Source organism: Mustelus asterias, chromosome 7 (genome assembly GCF_964213995.1).
Source record: "Mustelus asterias chromosome 7, sMusAst1.hap1.1, whole genome shotgun sequence".
In the NCBI taxonomy this organism is placed as follows: domain Eukaryota; kingdom Metazoa; phylum Chordata; class Chondrichthyes; order Carcharhiniformes; family Triakidae; genus Mustelus; species Mustelus asterias.
In genome coordinates, this window is record NC_135807.1 from 97696089 (window position 1) to 97712473 (window position 16385).

Consider the following 16385-nt stretch of genomic DNA (forward strand, 5'->3'; position numbering starts at 1 on the left):
AGTAATTAACATATACCAATCAAGGTATTGGAGTTATCCGTATCCATTCACAACAGTTGATTAGGGTTACGTCCTGCATAAGATACAAATGTTAAAACCAATCACAATCATTGCACACCTGCTTAATTATAATATCCAATCAGTGAAAGATTTGATCATGTTAGCTGACTATTGTTACAAGTCATCCCTGACATCCCAGCTTGTGTCTGGATTTGTAGATATCAATTGCCTTTTCCATGTCCAGATGTCTGATTTAATGAATTATTTCAGACTGAGCCATGAATAGATAAATAAATCTACACTCCTGAGTTTCCCCCCCTGTATTATCTGAGGGCCATATCTGTCATTTGGACAGGCTCTCCTTGTCTCACTGAGATTTCTGTCTGAAAAAGTAACAGCCCACAGTTTGGTGCCCTGGTTTACTTGTATTGCAGTTAAACTGTGTGCATGCTTTCTGTGCTCAATTGCATCTTTTAACCCTTTCACTGAGTATGATTATTAATATGGTTACTATCCCCCTTCACTGGGATCTTATTTCACAGTTATATTATACCCCTCAGATTTCTTTTTAATCTATGGGTGGAGTTTTCCTTTCCTGGGCTAAGTTCCGTGGCAGGGATATGGTTCCCACCATGGGGGCTGCTGGGAATTTGCACAATCCCGGCCCCATTCATTATACAGTTGGAGATTTCCTGAAGGTTTCCGCTGTAGGGCGGGCTGGATGGCACATGCCCTGCCGTTCTGTTTGAGGGCATATTTAATGCGTGCCGAAACATCAACTTACCCACCACACTGGTTGAGAAGATGGCCAGAGAACAGGGAGCTCCACCACATAAATTCCGCTCAGCCAAGCAAAGGCCAGGAGGGACATCCTCTATCCAGTGGTGAGAGGAGGACATCTAGTAGGGATACAAACCCTGCATGGAACCAAGTCTCCAGGGCGTTCAGTGACCAGGGGCTTTAGTAGAGGACTGTCCTGCAACACCGCAAAAGGATGAATGATCTCATCCGCTCCACCAGAGTAAGTGAACTTTCAACTGCACACACTCACTTCACTGAATGGTACAGGGAACATGGCCTCAGTGATAACGTGATGAAGTGATGCCTCATAGCTCCATTACAGTCCATCCACTCTACAGATGGAGAGGCCACTTGGGCCCCTCACCCTTCCACGCAGAGAGCTCATATGATGTCTGGGAAAGTGGTGGGAAGGGGATCAAGCCTTGAGGGCACTGGAAAGCACCACTAATGACACGCCTCACTGAGCCTTATCCTTGTATCTGTATGGGCTCACCATTCTGGAGGGTGCTGGCCCAGAATCCTTCTCGACAACCTGCAGTGCATCAGTCAGATGGCACTCAATCTAATGGGTTATTTACAAGACTGGAAACATGGGAAAGATACATGAAACCCATTTCTCGCAATCTCATCTTCTCTCTTTGCACAAGAGAAGTTAAACCATAATAGAAGAGAGGGAGACGATGTGAGGGAGTCATCCACACTTAAAAGAACTGACTGACTTTGTGGAGTGGGCAGCCCGACTGGCAGGGATGGAGTGGAACAGGTGCATCAGAGATGGAGAGATTGGCTTGTAGACTTCACACAGTATGGGTCCATGCATGTCATAAAAACTTCAAGGTGCTCCATGTTGGAGGCAGCTCATGCTGTCACTCGCTCATTCCTCTCTCGCTTACAGGTGCCATCAGGAAGAGAGCAAGACCTGAAAGTGATGAAGCTCCATTCAGCACACACTGAGGAGTGGAGAGGAGTGTGGAATTGCAGATGAAGGAAGTACACCAATAGAAGCATGACAGCAGACACCTCCATTAGTGCAGAGACACACACCTCGGTGGATATTAGTTCTAGTTTAGGAAGGGTCTCACATTCTGCTGGTCACCATGCAGACACATGTCTGCAGCAGAAGGAGACAGGGTCATTCGAGCTCAACAGCATTTGGAGGAGTGCTGGGGAAGAGAATCTGCGAGGTCAGAGTCTGATGATAGGCATCAGCCTTCCAACTGAGAGGTGCAGGGTCAGCGAGAGGTGGGGGAATATCAGTCATGTAAGTACCAGATAATAGCCATTTCAAACAAGAGAGGATTTAATTATCGCCCCTAAATCTTCATAGAATAGAATCATAGAATTCCTACAGTGCAGAAGAAGGCCATTCAGCCCATTGAGCCTGCACTGACAACAATCCCACCCAGGCCCAATCCCTGTTACCCCAGGTATTTACGCTGCTAGTTCCCCTGACACTAAGATGCAATTGAGCATGGCCAATCAACCTAACTTGCACATCTTTGGAATGTGGGAGGAAAGCAGAGCTCCAGAAGGAAATCCACGCAGACACGAGGAGAATGTGCAAACTCCACACAGTGACCAGAGGCCGGAATTGAACCTGGGTCCCTGGCACTGTGAGGCAGCAGTGCTAATCACTATGCTGCACAATTCATAGAAATCATAGAAACCCTACAGTACAGAAAGAGGCCATTCGGCCCATCAAGTCTGCACCGACCACAACCCCACCCAGGCCCTATCCCCATATCCCTACATATTTTAACCACTGATCCCTCTAATCTACGCATCCCAGGACACTAAGGGGCAATTTTAGCATGGCCAATCAACCTAACCCGCACATCTTTGGACTGTGGGAGGAAACCGGAGCACCCGGAGGAAACCCACGTAGACACGAGGAGAATGTGCAAACTCCACACAGACAGTGACCCAAGCGTGGAATCGAACCCAGGTCCCTGGAGCTGTGAAGCAGCAGTGCTAACCACTGTGCTACCGTGCCGCCCTTCAATGCCATTACCATCACTGATACCTCCACCATCAACATCCTGATCAAAAACCGAGCCAGACTAATCATATAAATACAGTGCCCACTAAAGCAGGTCAAAGACTAGGAATCCTGCGATGAGTAACTCTCCTCCTGACATCCCAAATCTTGTCCACCATCTACAAGGCACAATTCAGGAGTGCAGTGGAATATTCTCCACTTGCCTGAATGAATGCAGCTCCAACAACACTCAAGAAGTTTAGCATCATCCAGGACAAAACAGCCTGCACTACTCTTTCCATAAATTCTTAATCTCCACCATTGCCGAACAGTGGCAGCTGTGTGTACCATTTACAAGATGCACTGCAGGAACTCACCGAGATTCCTTAGACAGCACCATCCAAACCCACGATCGCAACCATCTGGAAGGGCAAGAGCAGCAGATACCTGGGAACGCCACCAGCTGGAGGCTCCCTTCCAAGTCACTTGCCATCCTTACTTGGAAATATATTGTCATTCCTTCACTGTCACTGGGTCAAAATCTTGGAACTTCCTTCCTAACAGCACAGTGGGTCTACCTACACCTCAGGGACGGCAGTGGTTCAAGAAGGCAGTTCACCACCACCTTTTCAAGGGCAATTAGGGATGGCCTACATCCCATAAAAGGAATTTTTAAAAACAGTTTTGAAGGCCCTCAACAGAGTGGCATCTGAGGCAGAGGAGTTTGTCTGCCTATTGGCTGATGAAGTGGTGCCATCCTGTGCATGCAAAAAGGCCTCTATGAGGAGCATGTGGATTCCATGGGAAACTTGGTCCAGCAGATTCATAGAATCATAGAAACCCTACAGTGCAGAAGGAGGCCATTCGGCCCATCGAGTCTGCACCGACCACAATCCCACCCAGGCCCTACCCCCACATATTTTACCCGCTAATCCCTCTAACCTATGCATCCCAGGACTCTAAGGGACAATTTTTAGCATGGCCAATCAACCTAACCCGCACATCTTTGGACTGTGGGAGGAAACCGGAGCACCCGGAGGAAACCCACGCAGACACGAGGAGAATGTGCAAACTCCACACAGACAGTGACCCGAGCCGGGAATCGAACCCGGGACCCTGGAGCTGTGAAGCAGCAGTGCTAACCACTGTGCTACCGTGCTGCCCTAAATTCTACCAGAGATGTGCACAGATTTTCACTCCATCGTTGTAGCCAGGATGAGCTTCTGCAGTGGCTACGCAAGAGGAGGATGGAGTAACTCAATCTCCCTCCAGATGCCCCTTTCCCTTGAGGAGTTGAGCAGGGATCTTCAGGAACCCAAAGGGAGGAGGACAACCCTGGGACCTCCAATCAGAATCCTCTGACACTGTCCGGCCATTCGGAATGCCTCTTAGCTGTGACCTCCCTCAGCTTCGTCTCTGTGACCACAGAGAGAGCAGTTACCCCACAGCAGGACAGCCAAAGAAAGCAAGGGCCCTCCAGGCATTGGCTCTCCAGAGGACGGCTTCCAACGTAACAGGGCAATCTCATCGGCAGGCTGCCTCCACCCGAAGCAGATGTTAGTAGAGCAATTAGAAGAAATCTTAGGATAAGAAATAGTAAGAAGTTCTGAATTCACAAGTGGTTGCACAGGTGCAGGATGATTTTTACACACACTTCTGCAAATATCGTTGATTGTACTTTAAGCATGTCTGATGTGGTTTATTTGCGATAGTCCTTAAGCCTGTGTGTGCGCCCCACAACTCCCACATCTTTTGAGGGACATCCCGGAATCAGGTATGTGCACGTTCTTTGCCAGGATCCTTGTGAGCCATGTGCAAGAAGTCTTTCGCACACATTGAACATTTACCCTTCACACTCTCAGCTGTCCCAAGGCCCTAGCATTGTAAATGCTATATGCTGAGTTCCCTTTCTGTTTTCAAAGTTGAGTTGACTTGCATCTCTGCCCACTCCCAATGTTGCAACTCCCATGCAGCATCTTGCACCATGAGGCTCTGCATAGTTTCAATTAGCCATCGTGCTCTCACCCCGCATCCCTCTGCCCTCCCTGCATAATCATCAACCCCACAGGAATCACTTTTGATCTGCCCACCACTGCTCTTCAATCCTCTCCCATCACCTTCCATAAATCCCCTACCTTCCTGAACATTCCAGCCTGTAACGATGCCCCCCAACTCCCAATCCTTCCAACTCCCAAATTCATGTCATGTTCCGCATCTCCTGCAACAGCTCTCATCGCCTCTTCACTTGACATAGCCACTCTCTCACCCTGCCACCCTACTGGTCCCACTGCACCCTTTAATCCTCACCATTCTGTCCTACCAGGTACTGTCAGCTTGCCCTCCAAGAATCCAGCATTGACTCTACTGAAACCTCCCTCTGAATTCCTTTCTCCTCTAACACCCCCCCCCCCCATTCCCCTTAATGTCTCTGCATTCCCCTTTTGCCACTTCACAATTCTACACCCCTCCATTCCCTTTCACACCTGCACAATCCCACTGTTCACACTCCAGCATGGCCCTTTCCAGCCTCCTGCTCCATAGCAACTCAACCATTTCATACCCATGCAGAATCTCTCTTTCCCCTATCACTTCTAATCTCCCCTGCCTCCCTCTGGGCCCCCACAGCCCCTTCCCACCTCTGCATAACTCCCATCCCCATCTGTTTGTCCCAAGCAGCCCATCTGTACCTCCTGCAACCTTCCATCTGCTACTTGAAGATCCTGTCCCAGGAAGAAGTTGCTGATTGAGGATCCAGCGGGAGCAGAAGATCCCACCATCTTACACAATCGGAAAACAAATTTTTGAGTTGCCACCACATTGTTTCCCTCACAGCCCACTGGAAAATTCCGCCCTCTGTCACCTTGCACAAAAACCCTTCACCAAGATGACCAATTTGGTCTGAATTTTCGTTCCCGGGTTGGGAGAGCAGAGTTGGGAGAACTCCCAGCTCCATAAACCTGACTCCTGTAAAACTGCACAGGATAGTCAGATTGTCGTTCTGGGGAAGGGTGGTGTGGTGTAAAAGGAATTGCGCCCACCGATCCCAGAAATATTTTTGAGGTGGCATCGGGATGTGGAGGCAGGCTGGGCGAAATGCAAAACACTTTAATCAGTTCCAAAGAAGAGTCATACTGGACTCAAAACATTAACTCTGTTTCTCTCTCTACAGATACGAGCAGACTTGCTGAGTTTTTCCAGCTCTTTCTGTTTTTATAACTAAAGTTTTAGATTTAAGTTAAGGCTGATTTCAAGCCGATGAGATGGAGAGTCATCACAGTAAACTGGGTAAATCTGTTAATGGGCAACAAATCAGATCAGTGGGAGATGTTCAAAAATAATGTGATATAGAACAAGAATTTGTGATATTGAGCAAGTTTATACCCCGAAGGGGACAAAGCTCTACTTGTCAGAAAAGACAGCCATGGATAACTAAAACGATGAGGAGCACCAAAAAACTAAAAGAAATAGTTTACAAAATGAAAGAAGTGGCACAGATATTGGCGAATGGGAAAATTATGAAGAAAAGCAAAAGGCAACAAAACAGACAAATAAGAGCTACAAACAGGGAGTATGAAAAGAAACTTGCAAAAGAAATCAAAATTCATCTGACGATGGCCGACTGGTATTATCGCTAGACTGTTAATCCAGAAAGCCAGCGAATGTTCTGGGGTCCAGGATACGAATCCCATCACAGCAGATGGTGGAAATTGAATTCAATAAGAAATATCTGGTTCCATGGTCATCAGAATTTACTGATTACCATGAAACTATTGTCAATTGTCAGAAAAACCTATCTGGCTCATAATGTCCTTTAGGGAAGGAAATCTGCCTTCTTTACCTGGTCTGGTCTACGTGTTTTTGATTTGATTTATTATTGTCCCGTGTATTAACATATTTCAGTATTATTTCTTGTGCACTATACAGACAAAGCATACCGTTCATAGAGAAGGAAACGAGAGAGTGCAGAATGTAGTGTTACAGTCATAGCTAGGGTATAAAGATCAAGTTAATATGAGGTAGGTCCATTCAAAAGTTTGATGGCAGCAGGGAAGAAGCAATTCTTGAGTCGGTTGGTACGTGTCCTCAGACTTTTGTATCTTTCTCCCGACGGAAGGAGGTGGAAGAGAGTATGTCTGGGGTGCGTGGGGTCCTTAATTATGCTGGCTGCTTTGCCGCAGCAGCGGGAAGTGTAGACAGTGTCAATGGGTGGGAGGCTGATTTAAGTGATGGACTGGGCTTCGTTCACGACACTTTATAGTTTCTTGCAGTCTTGGATAGAGCAGGAGCCATACCAAGCTGTGATACAACCAGAAAGAATGCTTCCTATGGTGAATTTGTAAAAGTTGGTGAGAGTCGTAGTGGACATACCAAATTTCCGTAGTCTTCTGAGAAAGTAGAGGCATTGGTGGGCTTTCTTAACTACTGTGTTGGCACGGGGGGACCAGGACAGGTTGCTGGTGATCGGGACACCCAAAAACTTGAAGCTCTCGACCACTTCTACTTCATCCCCATTGATGTAGACAGGGGCCTGTTCTCCACTACGCTTCCTGAAGTTGATAACTATCTCCTTCATTTTGTTGATATTGAGGAAGAGATTATTGTCTTCGCACCAGTTAACCAGATTCTCTGTCTCTTTCCTGTACTCCGCCTCATCATTGTTTGAGATCCGACCCAACATGGTGGTGTCATCAGCAAACTTGAAAATTGAGTTGGAGGGGAATTTGGCTACACAGCCATAGGTTCATAAGGAGTATAGTAAGGGGCTGAGGACACAGTCTTGCGAAACATCGGTGTTGAGGATGATCGTGGAGGAGATGTTGTTGCCTATCCTTACTGATTGCGGTCTGTGGGTTAGGAAATTTAGGATCCAGTCACAGAGAGAGGAGCCGAGCCCCAGGCCATGGAATTGGAGATGAGTTTCGTAGGAATATTGGTGTTGAAGGATGAGCTGTAGTCAATGAATAGGAGTCTGACATAGGTGTCTTTGTTATCTAGGTGTTCCAGGGTTGAGTGCAGGGCCAGGGAGATGGCATCTGCTGTGGACCTGTTGCGGCGATATGCAAACTGTAGTGGATCCAGGCAATCTGGGAGTTTGGAATTGATTCGTGCCATGACTTACCTTTCAAAGCACTTCAGAATGACTCCAGAGCCACAGCACATGATTGACTCACAGCTCCCCTCAGGCAATTAGGGATGGGCAATAAATGCTGGCCAACCATCAACGCCCATGTCCCACAAATGAATAAAAAGAACCAAAATGATTTTATGATTATATTCGGAAAAATAAGGTGGTCAGGAGCAACGTGGACCCCTTGAAAACTAATAACTGGTCTCACTAATAATAATAAGGAAATGCGAACATGTTTTACAGGAGAGGGAGAAGTCAACGTACCAAACATCTCAAGGAATGGGATTCGCAGCCAGTGGGGCAACCAATTCATGAGTGTTGGCTCAGCTGTCTCAGAGGCCTACTGTCCATTCCTCATTGGACAGCGATTCTGTTCTCCGGTCTCTAATTGACCATTTCTTTAAAAATAACATTGGGTGTGTCTGGAACATGCCATACAGGGTCAGCACTCAGACCTGGTGCACAAATCAGGTTGCTGCCCCTGGAATGAAAATGCAGTCCCTGATATCCTACAAGGATCTGTTTGGGCCTTCAATTGTTCACTGTGTTTATTAACAACTTAATGATCCAAAATTGCATATGATAAAGAAAGATGGCATTATATGCCATGCAGATGGAAGTGGGATGTTGATAGGTTAAGTGAATGGGTACAAACTGTGACAAATGGATTTCAATGTGAGAAAATATGAGATAATCTACTTTGGTTCAAAAAATATAGAACAAGGGAAAATGTTCTTATGCTTCTTACGTTCAATTGAAATTGTTGACTGGACCTCAGATTAAGATCTCAACTGAAAGATGACACCTCTGACAGTACAGCACTCCCTCAGTACTGGCCCTCTGACAGTACAGCACTCCCTCAGTACTGGCCCTCTGACAGTACAGCACTCCCTCAGTACTGGCCCTCTGACAGTACAGCACTCCCTCAGTACTGGCCCTCTGACAGTACAGCACTCCCTCAGTACTGGCCCTCTGACAGTACAGCACTCCCTCAGTACTGGCCCTCTGACAGTACAGCACTCCCTCAGTACTGGCCCTCTGACAGTACAGCGCTCCCTCAGTACTGGCCCTCTGACAGTACAGCACTCCCTCTATTGCACTGTACTGCCAGCCTAATTTTTACGCTCAGTTGACTGGAGTGGAATTTGAACTCACGACCTTCTGGTTCAGAGATTCACAGAATGCTAAAATTCTGTATTCGGATGATGCTTAGAAGGGCACAACTAAATATTTCTTCTCTGACATCTTCCTTATTTTAAATTATTTGTCCATTATTTTTGACTCTTTATTCACCAACTTTCTTGTGGCTTTTAGTTCTTTTCTTATTAATGTCAGCCTGTACGACTGTACGTTCAGTTAGGGTTCTCATTCACTGCCCTAAGGAGTATCATAAATCAATTGAACAACAACTCAAATGTTTATAACATCTCTAATACAGTAAAAAAAACCACAAATGTAAGTTGTTCACTGGGACACCCTTTGCTCAGTGTGGGATATAATTACTGGCAGATTTTAAGCACTGAATTTATTGGGATTTCACATTTGGTTTAGTTATAAATGGAAATGATCTAATTTGCTTATTGATGAATCAAAGGTTGCAGTATTGAAAGGTTGCACTGCTGGAGTGTGGAATTGGAAGAACATGCAAAAAAAACTATGTATACGATCTTGGGAAAGAGGCAGTAAGCATTTTTTTGATGAACTTTTCGAAAATGTATGTTTTGCTTTTTTCCCTAGTGTCAGTAGATAAATAAAAATCACATGATTTAAATACATCTTCGCAAATATAACAGGAGAGCAGCTCCTTAGTGTCTATTTATTTATGATATATGTCTTCATAGTGAAGGCTAAGAAATAAAAGAAAATTAAGATGAAACTTTTCATTAGCCCTTTTCTTCCTTTACTAATATCTCTCCAATAGAACTTTTAAAAAAAATGACTTGTATTTAAATTTTCCTAAAAAAACAAAATAATGAGAAAGGGCCAAATAATGAATGGCAATTCTGGCAGAATTCGGCATAACCGCTGGAATGACTGGAAATTTGGCTGGGAGCGATCATAACATTGCTGGTATGGCCACCCTTGTAAGTTGTATTGAGGGTGGGAAGGCAGGGGAGAAGGGGAATGGCAATGGTGAGAGGAGTTGTGGAAATGGGGGGGAAGGGACTGGTGAGGTAGGAGTTAATCAGGGTCCCGGGATCACAAAGGTTCTATGCCCTAGACTTTAAGGAACTCGTGCTCGTGCATACTAGTCAGCGGTCCACGAGGGGATCTAAGCCATTACTAAGAAGAATTGGCCAACCAATTTTATTTTACAATGATAAAAGGGCCCTGTTGTAGCCTCCATTCTTACAAGGGGTCCCACATTTCTTCCACCAAAGTTACAGTGCATAAGTAGGAAAGTAACAGGGTTAGTTCTGGAAACCAGCATGAACTCATGATTCAGACTGCTCACATATGCATAAAACTCCAATAGAAATCGGCTTATGCCACTCAACTGCAGAGAATTTTATTATTTAGGTTGGTTTTATTGTTTTTAAAAATTGAAGTTTGTGTCTTCGCTGTGTTACAAAAGTTTGGTTCAGTTGTGACTGATCAACACAGCCAAGAAAACATGATTTTGGCTAAAGGACTTCCCAAAAATATTTAAAATGAGTTGATTGCTTCTTTACTTTTGATGAATTTTTACTGATCTTTAAGCTTAATTTATTATTTTCAGTCCTCTTTGGTAATACTATTGTTTTATTTATGTTTATGAGGAATGCTAACTACTTTGCAATTGTGACAATTTTTAGTTTGTAAATACTGGATTTCAGCTAATTAGTTGCAAGAGTGACCTAAAATTTGAATGTAAGCAGATGTGACGCCTGATGTGTGACACTAAAATATGGAGCCAGATTTTATGTCCTGGTGCTGGGTAAGCCCGCATTGAGCAGCTGAAAATAGATGTGGGGGTGAGGTGATGGGGACCATAAATTTAAATTTCTTTTGTGATTCCACTGCCATTTTGACTGAGATGGGAAACATGGCAGGTCGCAGCCATGAAATTGACCATATTGTGACTTCAGATGCATCAGAGTACTTTCTGGATAAAATGCATTCAATTGTATTCAGAATCAGATATCAAGGTTGCATCTGGACTCTGTGCTTTGATTTTTATAATTGATTTAAAGTCCAGACATCTGTTGAGCCTTGAAATAGCTGAACAGATGCCTGATCTCTTAGATTGAAATTCCATCCGTTGAGTCTTTGGAAAATATGAACAGATGGTCATCTGTTCTGGTCACTTCAAAGACTGCATTGTATTAAGCTCTGTAGGGTTGTTTTAAACAGTTGTGCACTATATTCTCTGCATGCCTGAGCTCGAAACCTCACTAATGGATTTAGCTTAGCATGGTTTATTGACACAGCTGTGAAGGGGACTAAAAGGTTTGTTTGATTGATGGTTTATGAGAATTTATGGGAGTAAGGTGTTTTGCAGGGGTTTATTGAATTGCTATTTGTTTATTTAATAGTGTTAGGAGCACTTAAAAGTGAGGAGTGAGCTTTTTCAAGGGTAGTTTGAATGGTTGTCTATTTGATTTACAGTTTTATGAGCCCTGAAGAGGAGCAATCTTTTTCAAATGGAGTTTAAATTGTTTATTTATTTCATGAGCATTTCAACGAATTTCTGGTAGTATTATACAGCTCACAGATTCTGTTTGCGGTGGTGAGTGGGTATGGAAGATACGTGGACGGCATTGATAGGGCATTGATGGGGCATGGGTGGTATGAGGGAGTGAGGGATGAGGGTGAACAGTCACAAATAATCTGGGCCAATGTACCAGTGAAAAGAGCTGGGCCTTCTAACCTGCCCGTCTCGGCATCTACCTGCCTTTGTTCCCACCTCGGACCTGCCATGGAGACTGGCAGTCCCACATCCTGTCTGACCCCGACTCTCAGTGTGGTGTGGTGGGGAGAGTTATACATGTGACGTTAGAAGTAGGCCTGATTCTCAATTCCTGACTCTATCATGAAAATTAGCCCATGATCTCATGATCAAGCGTCGTGCTCATTGACACTGACAATCTGTTTGTCATCTCTCAGCTGCTGAGATTCTCCCACCAGGAACCTCATCTCTGAAACCTGGCAGGATTTTATGGCCTCGCTCGAGTGAGACCAGAAATTCCCGCTGAGGTCAACAGACAATTCCGTTGTCCGCCCCTTTCCCGCTCCGATTCCCTGGCGGACGAGGTGGTAGAATTTCGGAGACTATCGTAGTTCATAGTGCCAAAGAAAGGTTCTCTAATAGGCAGGGAAGTGGTGAGAACCCATACCTTTGGAGTGGCAGCCCTCAGAAGGTTTAGCTAAAGAATGGCTGACTAGTGATGTTGGCCTAACCATTCTCCCACCAGTAATTATGGTTACCCTCCCCATAACCACTTGCTTTCGGCCCACTCCACCAACCCCACCATCTTTGTGAGCCACCTAGATGAGTCAAGACCACCATTCTGAGTCTAGTTACCCAGGTGAGCCCCATTTTCACTGTTGGTTTGGTTACTCTGTTGCACTCACTATCATCTAGCACCACAAGACCAATTCCAAGGTACACTAGGATGTAGTGTTTCTGGGTTCCAGCCTAGTTTAAAATTCATCCAACATATTCCTGCTGAAGTTATCGGCTGTATTGTGAAAACATCAGGTTTTCAATGTCTGTATTTATGTATGTGGCACTTCTCATAGTAAGTCAGAGCATGCATTATTTCAAATTAGCATAGAACCTTCGAGTACAGAAGGGGTTGTTTGGCCCGTTGTGGCTCTGTTGGCTTTTTGAAATGGCTACCCAATTAGTCCCACTTCCCTACCCTTTTTACATTGCACTGCAAATATTTACCTTTCAAATATATATCTAATTCCCTTTTGAAAGTTACCATTGAATTTGCTTCCATCATCATTTTTGGCAGTTTATTCCAGATGATAACAATTAACTACTGAAAGAAAATTCTCCTCATCTCTTTGTTTATTTTACCAATTATCTTAAATCCATGTCTTCTGGTTACCAACCCTTCTGCCACTGGAAATAGTTTCTCCCTTTCTATGTTTTAATTTTGAATACGTTGAACACAAAAATTTCCCTTACCATCTGCTCCAAGGAGAATCCCAGTTTCACTCACCTCTCCACATAACTGAAACTCCTCTTCCCTGGTTCCAACCTAGTAAGCCTCCTCTGCACCATCTCTCCTAAGGTGTGGTGCCCAGAGTTAGATATAGTTACTTTAACTGAGGCATAACCAGTGTTTCATAAAAGTTTAGCATAATTTCCTTCCTTTTACATTCTATGTGCGTGATCTTACCCACCATTCACACCACGCTCCTGCTGCAGCAAGGTCGGAGAATTTGGCATTCAGCCAAATGTCCATTCACTGTAGTGGGATAGAAAAATCCCACCAGCATGAGTGATGGTAACATTCTGGCCTCTGCCTCTATTTAGAAAGCCCAGGTCTCGTATGTTTTCATATCAGCCTTGTCATTTGCCACCTTCAGATTTGTTCCATTTATTTACCATTATTATATCACAATCTGGGAGAGCTGGTCAAAACTTAACTTAATTGTAAGAGTCCTAATCTAGCACATAATATTGAAGATCTAACCATATTAAAGGCTATGTTATGTTGATTACTAGCATTTTTTCAAAGCTAGCATTTACTTTATTCCTGTTATATTGAAAATGTTTACTTTGGAGAGGTAACACATGAAACACCTGACTCGGCACATTATTATTTACTCGACTAAGCGCATGTGTTGTGCATCTGTGAGTTCGGAAATAAACAGGCATGCATTGCTTTTTATGTAAGAATGTGGTTTTTTTGGTTAATTTCCAGTTGTTGCTTGTTTTTGCCCCTGATCAATTATTATAATCATGTATTTTACACAGCTTGCTTCAGCATAAGGCTAAACGTACTAGCTGAAATAGTGAGGCTGGAATGCTTCTATCTTTGGAGTAGCTCACTCCCATTGAGTGCTTCAGCTTCCATTTTGATATGTCAGATCAATGCACCCTCCTCAATAAAATGGGTGTTGTAAGCATTACATGATATTGTTGCTTTGTTTAGATGTTCAGTTGCTTCAATGGATTTATGGAGCAACTGGGAAATAATTTGAGATCATCGTGAACCAGCTAAATATGGTATCTTTAGCAACAAAAAGGTCAGTTTGTGTGTGTCCACGACATCATAAATAGAAAATACTGGTGGATATTTAGTGGAGCTTCTGTTTGGGTTTCAGGGACCAGAGGAATCTCGACACACTCCGAAACCGGCACAACTGACCAGCACCAGCCTAGCCAAACACATCCTTCTTTTTCAGTCGGGGCACAGGTTAGTAGATTACCGTTTTACAGAGAGGAGAGTTTGCCTGCATGATTTATTTATCAACGTACACAAGTGTAAATCAATCTTCCAATAAGAGATGTATTTTTATTTTCCAATTCTGTTAAATTAGTGAATGATTGCCATGTCGCTTTGTCCAAAATCACTCCACAAGTTCTGATAAATCACTGCATGAGTAAGAAACAATGAGCTAGATTTTTTTACATCCAAAGTCCCAGGTAAATGAATCTCCACATATTCACACAAGGAATTGCAAGGTGTCATGTGAGTTTCATGAATGGTTGCCAGGTAAGCAGCACAGCTTTCACTTTAATTCTATCTTACCTATCAAATTATAGCCAAATTATTTCCTGCAAAGTCTGCCTTCCTGTCCTTGATACTCTGGATTTGCCAATGATTGAGCGTTGGCCACATGCTCTTTCTCATAAACATGCTGCCCCTTGGTGGCATGGAGGTGGGACAATGGATGGGCAGGGGGGGTTGGGTCAGGCAAAGGGGGTTCCCCTCCCTCTCCCCCCCGCCTTCCAATTTAAAGGAGTTGGTAAGGTAGGTGGGCTCCCAATCAGTTCCAGGATTGTGAGCTTACATTTCAAATAACATGGCGAGGCTGTGTGCCTCATTGTTATTCTACTTTTGGAATTTAGTTACGGACTGCCGCAGGAACCCCATTAATCACATCCAGGCGAGGGCTAATGGATTCAGGAGTCAAGGGCCATGATCACATACCTGCCGAAGGCAGTATGAATGCCTGGGGAGCCCTTGGCATTGGGCACTCAACCCATGATGTTTCCCACAAGACTTCACACCTCCCTTTCCCAGGCTTTTGATCTCCCCACTGACTCTGCACTGCAACCCTCACCATATTCACGCAGGACTCAAATCCCTTCAACCCCTGATCCCAGCTTCCCTGCTTCTCCATATTCCCCACCTTTCAGGCATCCAGTTTTCCTTGCTTCCCCAAACTCCCTACCTTTCAAGTTACCCCCGCAAGAGTTTCTGATCTGATTTTTAAGCTTCTGGTATCTCCCACTGAGGCCTCCAATCTCCCAGGATTGATCATTTACCTCCCCAACCATTAGGGATCCAACCTCTCCTCTGATGAACTCCCTCTTGCGCCACCTACCCACACCTGCCTCAAGATCAACCCCCCCCCCCCCCCCCCCCCGATCAGTCGTCACCTCGTGATTGGCCTTCCTTTCCCTGCAGGGAGCACCCGTGCTCTCAGTGTTTCTAACCTACATCATTATGTAGCCTCCACTGACCTGTTTCTTGTTTGACAAGCTGAATGTTTGGCTTCCTAGTGAGGAACTGATCATTAACACCACATGAATGGGGTGCAGTTAAATTTCCTCAGCATGCAGGAAAATCCAGACTTCCATGCTCCCCAAGGCTTACCAAACTCCCTTGCTCCCACCAGGTCAGGTATTTAAACCAAGGTCAGGGTTGAGTTTACTATTTATGGTTGGTGTTATGCTGAGTTGTTTTGTGGTACTAGGCAGTGTTGCTGGCCTTGTATCAGTTGTTATCACGTATTTGAATTTGTAAAACTTCCAGTGATTGCTGTAAAAATAATGGAATCCTGTAGAAAATCACATAATTATGTAAGGTTATGAAAATAATATTAGCCTCACATTTATGCAACAGTAGGTTTCATTTCAAAGGAAATGTGTAAGAAAAATGACTAGTATGTTCTTTATTTAAATTTCATTAATCCTATGGATCAAACAATTTGCCTCATGAAATTGCACTCGTTCAGATATCTGGAGTTGTTGTTACTATTAGCTCTTAGTAGAATGATTCAAGATTGATCAATCAATGAGACAACAAGATTGTTCCAACGATCCAGGATCACAAAACTCAGACAAACAATGATGAACCGCCAGTCGTGTTACATTACCTGAAAAGTTTTTAAAGTTAAAGTTCTTTATTATTGTCACAAGTAGGCTTACATTAACACTGCAATGAAGTTACTGTGAAAATCCCCTAGTTGCCACACTCTGTTGCCTGTTCAGGTACACTGAGGGAGAACTTAGCATGGCCAATGCACCTAACCAGCACATCTTTCGGACTGTGGGAGGAAACCGGAGCACCTGGGGAGAATGTGCAGATT

At 44.3% G+C, this 16385-nt stretch overlaps 1 protein-coding gene across 1 annotated transcript in view; it reads left to right on the forward strand.

Annotated features, from left to right (window-relative positions):
• The window catches only part of pou6f2 (POU class 6 homeobox 2), a 649655-nt gene that overhangs the window by 192853 nt on the left and 440417 nt on the right, over nucleotides 1-16385 (forward strand). Inside the window, exon 3 of the mRNA XM_078215507.1 lies at nucleotides 14172-14263. Coding sequence (XP_078071633.1) covers nucleotides 14172-14263 — 92 coding nt within the window. The remainder of the gene's footprint in view (nucleotides 1-14171; nucleotides 14264-16385) is intronic.